The sequence below is a fragment of the Triticum urartu genome, chromosome 1A (genome assembly GCF_056163025.1).
Source record: "Triticum urartu cultivar PI428250 chromosome 1A, HENAU_Tu73, whole genome shotgun sequence".
In the NCBI taxonomy this organism is placed as follows: Eukaryota; Viridiplantae; Streptophyta; class Magnoliopsida; order Poales; family Poaceae; genus Triticum; species Triticum urartu.
Window position 1 is genome coordinate 339,693,452 of NC_141873.1, and position 10,331 is coordinate 339,703,782.

Sequence of the window (10,331 nt, forward strand, 5' to 3'; positions counted from 1 at the left end):
GGGCAAGAGAGCCCTAAGGAACAGGCGACAGACGGAGAATCAGGGGATGACATGGGTAAACATTGTGTCCTCAACCCGGGCGCCCAACCAAAAGTTACCCAAAGCGCAAGTTGCTACCCCAACTCTCAAGGAGGAAGCATTAAAACCTACACTACCAGCGTATGATGCGGCTGACCGGCCACCTCGTGGCCGAGACAAAGCGGCATATCAGCCCGAAGTCCAGCCTGCACCCCGTCGCCAGTCAAACAAAAACACCAAGGCCCGGGGCTACACGCAGGACCTGCGAGACATATTGGAAAACAAAGCAGGACATACAAGACCGATCAACGGATCACGGGGCGCGCCCCAACGCGTGACGACGACCGTCACGCCGGATAGACTAAAAGCAAATCCGGCCGGGCCGAATACAGTATACAAGACTCGTATGAACTGCGTCGTGATATAGTCCGGCACAGAGGCACCGCACACCCCCTATGCTTCACCGATGAAGTAATGGATCACGAATTCCCAGAAGGGTTTAAACCCATAAACATTGAATCATATGATGGTACAACAGACCCCACGGTATGGATTGAAGATTTCCTCCTCCACATCCACATGGCCCGCGGTGACGATCTACATGCCATCAAGTACCTCCCACTAAAACTCAAAGGAACGGCTCAGCATTGGCTGGATAGCCTGCCAGCAAACTCCATTGGCAGTTGGGAGAACTTGGAAGACGCATTCCTTGACAACTTCCAGGGCACTTATGTGCGACCACCGGATGCTGATGACTTGAGTCACATAACCCAACAGCCCGGGGAGTCAGCCAGGAACATGATATACGCAACCCATATTCCCAAGCGGGAACGGAAGCGTGCACTAAGGGACGTCTATGCGATGGAGCCAGTCGCCCCAAAGTTCAACCCATGGTCTTCTTGTCCGATCACTTTCGATCGCAGGGACCACCCTACCAGTATCCGTCATGGCGGTTCTGCCGCATTGGTCCTTGACCCCATCATCGATGGATTTCACCTCACTTGAGTCCTTATGGACAGTGGCAGCAGCCTGAACCTGCTCTATCAGGATACAGTGCGCAAAATGGGTATCGACCCCTCGAGGATCGAACCCACAAAAACCACCTTTAAAGGTGTCATACCAGGTGTAGAGGCCTGTTGCACGGGCTCAATCACACTGGAAGTGGTCTTCGGATCCCCAGACAACTTCCGAAGTGAGGAGGTGATCTTCGATATCGTCCCCTTCCGCAATGGCTATCACACACTGCTCGGACGAACCGCATTCGCCAGATTCAATGCGGTACCGCATTATGCATACCTCAAGCTCAAAATGCCAGGACCTCGCGGGGTTATAACAGTTAATGGAAACACAGAACGCTCGCTCCGTACGGAGGAGCACACTGTGGCCCTCGCAGCAGAAGTACAAAGCAGCCTTCTGAGGCAAACCGCCAATTCGGTGATAAAGCCCCCGGACACCTTCAAGCGAGTCCGGAGTACCCTGCAACAGGATTGCCCGGCACGTTCTGAGCTCGCCTAGCAATCCGGCCTCCATCCCAGTCCCAGTCAAGCGGCAAAATTTGCACCGCGCGTCCATAATTACGCACTCAATATACCATGGGCATAGGCGGAGGCACGGCTATGGCATAGCCCACAATGCGGCTCAACCGCCTCAGGACCAGTATATCTTTACCATTTTCTTCCTTTCAGGACCCTATTCTCTGAAGGCCCTCTCCGATACCCTAATTATCGGACCCATCATGGGAAGGAAACACCAAGGAAGCAAGAAGCTTTGACGTACAAGGGAATCCCCAGGTGGTCTCTGATAACGATCGCTATACCTGTTTTACATACCCACACGGAGCCTGCCCTTGGATAGGACATGTCAAATAGTCCTATTTTTGCTTATTGCACTACTCATATACATAAGCTTTGACGTATCATTTAATAACAATGCATAGCGTTAGCTTATTATTGCTTTTTTCCCTGTCTGCTCATTTACGACAAATTGCAAGCGTACAATCTGGTACGTCTAGTGCGCCAGGGGCTTCAGTGTACCCCATAACACGACAAGAAAAGTCCGAACACTTTCTACATTGCGGCACCCCGAACTTATAGCATTATATGCATCAGCTCCGAATCATGTCTTGGGTCAATAGTTGGGTTTGCCCGGCTCCCATGTTTTGGTACCTTACGTTCCGCTATATCGGCTAAGGTAGCACTGGGAGAACTACTGCGATTGTGTCCCGGTTCTTCCGGACGAACACCTCAGTAGAGAAAGCCGAAAAATGACTGTCAATATGCGGCGAGAGGTGGTCACTGTTCGAGAGGTCTCAAATCCTTAAAGATTTTTTCCGCTTCGGGCGAGGAATCGGCCTTGTCCGATTTAGGCGTATATGGCGCCCCAAGTTCGGACTTCCGAATACTAGGGGCTTCGCCAAAATTTAAAATTGTAGACTTCTATGGCTAAGTGAGAGTGATAAAGCTGTATAGCCCGATTGCCTTGTTCGCTGCGCTAAACACCTCCTTAAAGGACCAATTTTTTTGGATAAAGAGTGTTTAAGATTTATCCCGAACACCTCAGTACTAGTTACATGGGGGCAGAAGCCGACGACTGACCAACTCTCAGATTTTATAAATGGCCGCACAGAAGGTAATATTTTAAATCGACAAGTGTTATATAGCGCACATGAACTCGTTTTCATATTACAGGATCACATGAGTACATTCATTCAAATATTACATCCTTAGCACATTCCTCCGCCACAAGGCGGGCACCCTTCAGGACACTGTCATAATACTTTTCGGGGTGGCGATGCTCCTTGCCCTCCGATGGCCCCTCCTTCACCAGTCTTTCGGCGTCCATCTTTGCCCAGTGCACTTTCGCACAGGCAAAGGCCCTGCGCGCACCTTCAATGCAGACGGACCGCTTTATGACTTCAAGCCATGGGCAGCCATTCACAAGCCGCTTTACCAGGCTGAAGTAGCTGCCAGGTAGGGGCTCGCCAGGCCACATCCGGACTATGAGACCCTTCATGGCCAGTTCGGCCGCCTTGTGAAGCTCGACCAGTTGCTTCAGCTGGTCGCTCAAGGGCATCGGATGTTCAGTCCTAGTATATTGATATCAGAACAACTTTTCCGTCGAGCTCCCTTCCTCGGCCCGGTAGAACTCCGCGGCATCCGATACGCTGTTGGGTAGATTTGTGAACGCTCCTGGAGAGCTCCGAATTCGGGTAAGTAAAAGGAAAGTTTCCTTCACATGCTTGCTTTGCATAATGAATGCCTTACCCGCCGCTATATTCTTGACCGCCTGAATCTCCTGGAGGGCCTTTTGAGCTTCAGCCTTGGCATTTTGTGCGTTCTCGAGGGCCTTCGCAAGCTCGGACCCCTGCGTCTTAGAGTCATGCTCCAAGGACTCGTATTTTTTAACGAAATCCTGGAGCTCTTGCTGAACCTCGCCGACTCGGGCCTCTTGATTCTCGCGCTCGATGCGCTCCTGGGCCGCTCTGTCTTCGGCCTCGGACAACGCCTTCTTCAGGGCCGCCACTTCGGTCGTGGCCCCTAGCAAAATTCATGATGATCCCATGATCTAGTAACCACTTTCTTTTTTCTTTATCAATATACAGACGGGGTATCACTTACCTTTGTTATCTTCGAGCTGCCTCTTGGTAAGGCTGAGCTCTTCCTCGGACCGCTCAAGGTCCCACTTCAATTTGGAGACCTCCATAGTACGAGCGGCAGCGGCCAGCAGCGAAGCCTGCTTATTCACATAGACATATTCTGATTAGACTCCTATGATTATTATTTGATCCTTTGTCGGCCTTTCTTTGCGAACACCAAACAGAGCATCAGGGGCTACTGTCTATGCTGTGATATTTTCTCATAATTTGATTATTTACCTCAAAGCCTGTTAGGAGGCTGGCATAGGCTTTGGTCAATCCGCTTTTGGCGGACCGAACCTTCTCGACCAACGCACTCATGACAGTGTGGTGCTCTTCGTCAATGGAAGCACCATGAAGCGCTTCCAACAAGTTGTCAGATGCCTCTGGATGGACAAAGGCCATCGGCACAGACGGCTTGCCCCCCTTAGCAAGGGGTCGCCTGACAAAATCTGGAACCACAGGAGGTTCCGGCGCAGTATCCGGCTGGGGGCCAAACTTGCTGCGGCCCCCATCATTAGAGCCCACGGGAGTCTTGCCCCCCATGCGCCCAGTCGGTGCCCTTTGAGACAAAACCTCGATGTCGTCCGTGGGCCGGGGGGAGGTGGCAGTCAGGAGTGAATCGCTGTTCATCGCCGACTGGACCAAAGACTCATCCGAAGAGGATACGTCGATAAGGGCTTTGGACGGACTGCATGATCATGTTTGACATGATAAGAAGTAATAAAACAAAACATACCAGAACTATTATGGTATCCGGATACTTACGACTTTGCCAGGGGATTGTCCCTGGGCAACCACTCCTCGTCGCTGTAAGCGGCTGTTGTGGAGTAGTCCGGAAGGAGGGTCCTTCCCTTCTTGGACACTTCGGCCTCCCCAGATGGAGCGGCCTTCCTTTTCTTGTCTCCCCGGCTGGGGGGAGAACTTTCCTCTTCCTCGTTTTCGTGGGAGGAGTGCGCCTCGGTGTTTTCGGACAATGACTCCGATACAACCTTGCGTCGGAGACCTTTTCTGGTCCCCGCAGCATTCTTCTTGGCCTTCTTCTCCGGCGCCTCATAAGGCGCCGGAACCAGCATCTCTGTTAGAGAGTCCTCGCTGGATCTTCGGGCAGTGGGGCCCAACAATCGATCTGCTCCGCCGTCACTACCCAGTCCTGTTAAAATAGCATGGAGGCTCAGATCCCTTACATGATTATACTGGGGAAAGGAACATCTTATGAGATATAAAGAGCTTACCGAATTGGCAGGGCGCTTTGCGCTGAGTCCGTGATCCTCGGTAAGGGGAGGAGGTACCTCGGCGGCCTTGAACAGCACCTTCCAGATATCTTGGTGCGTCGTGTCGAAAAGCTCTCGCAGTGTCTGGTGCTTGGTCGGGTCGAACTCCCACATATTGAATGCCCGTCTTTGACACGGAAGGATCCGGCAGAAGAGCATGACCTGGACCACGTTGACAAGCTTGATTTTCTTGCTTACCATATTTTTAACACAGTTTTGGAGTCCGGTCAGCTCCACCGATGAACCCCAGGATAGGCCCTTCTCTTTCCAGGAGGTGAGCCGCATGGGGTTGCCGGATCGAAATTCGGGGGCCGCCACCTAGTTGGTGTCGCGCGGCTCGGTGATTTAGAACCACCCCGATTGTCACCCCTTCACAGTCTCCACATAGGAGCCTTCGAGCCAGGTGACATTGGGCATTTTGCACCATGGCGCCTCCGCACTCCACTTGCTGGCCGACCACCACCTTCGGTTTCATGTTGAAGGTCTTCAGCCACAAGTCGAAGTGGGGCTTGATGCGGAGGAAGGCCTCGCACACGACGATAAATGCCGAGATGTTGAGGATGAAATTGGGGGCCAGATCATGGAAGTCCAGCCCGTAGTAGAACATGAGCCCGCTGACAAATGGGTGGAGGGGAAATCCCAGCCCGCGGATGAAGTGGGTGAGGAATACAACCCTCTCATGGGGTTCTGGAGTTGGGACGATTTGCCCCGCGTCTGGGAGCCGGTGCACGATGTCTGCGGCCAGGTATCCGGCTTCCCGGAGCTTCGTAATGTTCTCCTCTGTAACAGAGGAGACCATCCACTTGCCTCCCACTCCAGACATGTTTGGAATGGCTTTGCGGAGAAAATGAGAACTTCGGCGCTGGAGCTCGAGTGCGCGAGAATGGGTGTGATAACCCACAAGTATAGGGGATTGCAACAGTTTTTGAGGGTAGAGTATTCAACCCAAATTTATTGATTCGACACAAGGGGAGCCAAAGAATATTCTCAAGTATTAGCAGCTAAGTTGTCAATTCAACCACACCTGGAAACTTAATACATGCAGCAAAGTATTTAGTAGCAAAGTAATATGATAGTAGTGATAACGGTAACAAAAGGTAACAGTAGTAAAAGTAATGTTTTTTGGTATTTTGTAGTGATGATAGCAATAGCAACGGAAAGGTAAATAAGCGAAGAACAATATATGGAAAGCTCGTAGGCAATGGATCAGTGATGGAGAATTATGCCGGATGCGGTTCATCATGTAACAGTCATAACCTAGGGTGACACAGAACTAGCTCCAGTTCATTGATATAATGTAGGCATGTATTCCGAACATAGTCATACGTGCTTATGGAAAAGAACTTGCATTACATTTTTCTCCTACCCTCTCGTGGCTACGGGGTCCTTACGGAAACTAAGGGATATTAAGGCCTCCTTTTAATAGAGAACTGGAACAAAGCATTAACACATGGTGAATACATGAACTCCTCAAACTACGGTCATCACCGGTAAGTATCCTGATTATTGTCACTTCGGGGTTAACGGATCATAACACATAATAAGTGACTATAGACTTGCAAGATAGGATCCAGAACACTCATATATTGATGAAAACATAATAGGTTCAGATCTGAAATCATGGCACTCAGGCCCTAGTGACAAGCATTAAGCATAGCAAAGTCATAGCAACATCAATCTCAGAACATAGTGGACACTAGGGATCAAACCCTAACAAAACTAACTTGATTACATGATAGATCCCATCCAACCCATCACCGTCCAGCAAGCCTACGATGGAATTACTCACGCACGGCGGTGAGCATCATGAAATTGGTGATGGAGGATGGTTGATGATGATGATGGCGATGGATTCCCCTCTCCAGAGCCCCGAACGGACTCCAGATCAGCCCTCCTGAGAGGTTTTAGGGCTTGGTGGCAGCTCCATATCGTAAAACGCGATGATTTCTTCTCTCTGATTTTTTTCTCCCCGAAACACAATATATAGAGTTGGAGTCGGAGTCGGAGAGGCAACAGGGGGCCCACGAGGTAGGGGGCACGCCCTAGGGGGGCAGGCGCACCCCCCACCCTCGTGGAGATGTGGTGGGCCCCCTGGCCTTCATCTTTTGCAGGTATTTTTCTTATTTTCTAAAAAGTGGCTCCGTGAAGTTTCAGGTCATTCCGAGAACGTTTGCTCCTGCACATAAATAACACCATGGTAATTCTGCAGAAAACAGCGTCAGTCCGGGTTAGTTCCATTCAAATCATGCAAGTTAGAGTCCAAAACAAGGGGAAAAGTGTTTGGAAAAGTAGATACATTGGAGACGTATCAACTCCCCCAAGCTTAAACCTTTGCTTGTCCTCAAGCAATTCATTTGACAAACTGAAAGTGATAAAAAAACTTTTACAAACTCTGTTTGCTCTTGTTGTTGTAAATATGTAAAGCGAGCATTCAAGTTTTCGGCAAAGATTATAACTAACCACATTCACAATAACGCATAGGTCCCAAGTTTACTCATATCAGTAGCATAATCAACTAGCGAGCCATAATAATAAATCTCGGCTAAAAACACTTACTCAAAACAATCATAATATGATATAACAAGATGGTATCTCGCTAGCCCTTTCTGAGACCGCAAAATATAAATGCAGAGCACCTTTAAAGACCAAGGACTGACTAGACATTGTAATTCATGGTAAAAGAGATCCAGTCAAGTCATACTCAATGTAAATTAACAGTAATGAATGCAAATGACAGGGGTGCTCTCCAACTGGTGCTTTTTAATAAGAGGGTGACGACTCAGCATAAAAGTAAATAGATAGGCCCTTCGCAGAGGGAAGCAGGGATTTGTAGAGGTGCCAGAGCTTGGTTTTGAAACAGAGGAGAATAATATTTTGAGCGGTATACTTTCATTGTCAACATAACAACCAAGAGATGGCGATATCTTCCATGCTACACACATTATGGGTGGTTCCCAAACAGAATGGTAAAGTTTATACTCCCCCTTCCACCAGCAAGCATCAATCCATGGCTTGCTCGAAACAACGAGTGTCTCCAACTAACAAGAGTCCCAGGGGAGTTTTGTTTGCAATTATTTTGATTTATTTTGCATAAAGCATGGGACTGGGCATCCCGGTGACCAGCCATTTATCTCATGAGTGAGGAGCGGAGTCCACTCCTCTTGAGAATAACCCGCCTAACATGGAAGATAAAGACATCCATAGTTGATACATGAGCTATTCGAGCATACAAAACAGGGTATTTTTTGAAGGTTTAGAGTTTGGCACATACAAATTTACTTGGAACGGCAGGTAGATACCGTATATAGGTAGGTATAGTGGACTCATGTGGAATAACTTTGGGGTTTAAGGGATTGGATGCACAAGCAGTATTCCCGCATAGTATAGGTGAAGGCTAGCAAAAGACTGGGAAGCGACCAGCTAGAGAGCGACAACAGTCATGAACATACATTAAAATTAATCAACACCGAATGCAAGCATGAGTAGGATATAATCCACCATGAACATAAATATCGTGAAGGCTATGTTGATTTTGTTTCAACTACATGCGTGAACATGAACCAAGTCAAGTCACTTAAATCATTCAGAGGAGGATACCACCCTATCATACCACATCATAACTATCTCAATAGCATGTTGGCACGCAAGGTAAACCATTATAACTCATAGCTAATCAAGCACGGCACAAGAAACTATGATCTCTAGTTGTCATAGCAAACATGTTTATTCATAATAGGCTGAATCGGGAACGATGAACTAATCATATTTACAAAAACAAAAGAGGTCGAGTTCATACCAGCTTTTCTCATCTCAGCCAGTCCATCATCTATCATCATAATTGCCTTTCACTTGCACGATCGAATAGTGTGAATAATAATAATAGTGCACATGCATTGGATTAAGCTGGAATCTGCAGGCATTCAATAAAAAGGAGAAGACAAGGCAATATGGGCTCTTTTGTCAGATCAACAATAATGCATATAAGAGCCACTTCAACAATTTAATTATGGTCTTCTCCTATCGACCCCCAAAGAAAAGAAAAGAAATAAAACTATTTACACGGGAAAGCTCCCAACAAGCAAAAGAAGAACAGGAAATCTTTCTAGGTTTTCTTTTTAATTACTACTATAAGCATGGAAATTAAACTGATTAAAAGCTACAACTAATTTTTTGGTTTTTCTTAAGGTTTATTAAACACACAAGAAGAAAGCATAAAAAGGAAATTAAACTAGCATGGATGATACAATTAAAAAGTATGAGCACCGACATCTAGCAATGAGTGTGTGAATATAAATGTAATGTCGGTGGGAAATACGTACTCCCCCAAGCTTAGGCTTTTGGCCTAAGTTGGTCTATGGCCACGGCTGGCCTAGCGGATATCCATAATAGTAGTTGGGGTCGTACTGAGAAGAAGAAGAGGAAGACTCCGATTGCCACTAGCTGACAATCATCTCCGGATCCCACTGGTAATTAGACTGTCTTGAAGGATCAACTTGTGGTTCCGGCTCTGGCTCCTCGGCTGGTGCAGGGTTCCGGTAGGCGTGAATAGCCTTCAATGGAACAAGGTACGTGCCTGAAGATAAATCAAACAAAGAAGGAGTGGGCAGGGTAATAGTCTCAGGATGATGTTTATTAAAGAACAATTGATATTTAAGCTCTCCTTTCCTATTCTTAACAATAAAATCATGTGTCGCCATACTTTTATAATCTAGATAAACACAAGGCAGCACCTTTTCTTCCTTCTCAAAATGCCTAATAGGTATGTTAAAATGTGCAGCTAGGTGTGAAGCATAGATGCCTCCAAAGATGGGGCCCTTGGTACGGTTCAGACTTAACCGTTTGGCAATAATACCGCCCATACTAAAAGTGTTATCACTATATAAACCATGGAGCAGAATAATTATATCAATGATACTAAGGTTTCCACAGTTTCCGCATCCAATTAAGCAACGACTAGCAAATAATGCAAAGTAACGTAAAACAGGAAAATGTATGCTAGTGATTCATGCATCGGAAACCTTCCTAGTTTCCCCTACAGTGATAGTATCAATAAACCCCTCCACATCATCATGATGTGGTTCTTCTGTCTTGCCCTCAAAAGGGACTAAACAAATCCGACAAAAATCATAAAGTGACATGTCCTTATGCTCATCATATAAATTAAACTCCACTGTAGGTGGTGAATTCCTAGAATGGAAATGAAAGTTTTGCACAAAGGTATTTGTGAGTAAGAGATACTGATCGCATTGGTCGTGGAGGAAAGCGGTGACGACTGTATTCTTAGCCAACTCATGAAAATCTTCATAAATACCGGCTGCTCTCAAGAAATCATCAGAAGGCCATTCACACGCCCGAACCTCCGCAGTGCGCGGCAAATTATACTTAGGCTTCGGTGCCTTTTCCTT

At 47.3% G+C, this 10,331-nt stretch overlaps 1 protein-coding gene across 1 annotated transcript; it reads right to left on the bottom strand.

Annotated features, from left to right (window-relative positions):
• Positions 1–3,117: 3,117 nt before the first annotated feature.
• LOC147991133 (uncharacterized) lies at positions 3,118–4,198 on the bottom strand. The gene is made up of 3 exons (XM_087538534.1): positions 3,953–4,198; positions 3,636–3,750; positions 3,118–3,554 (listed from the first exon to the last, which is right to left on the bottom strand). The coding sequence occupies exons 1-3, from the start codon at positions 4,196–4,198 to the stop codon at positions 3,118–3,120; spliced, it is 798 nt and encodes a 265-aa protein (XP_087394660.1).
• Positions 4,199–10,331: the final 6,133 nt, after the last annotated feature.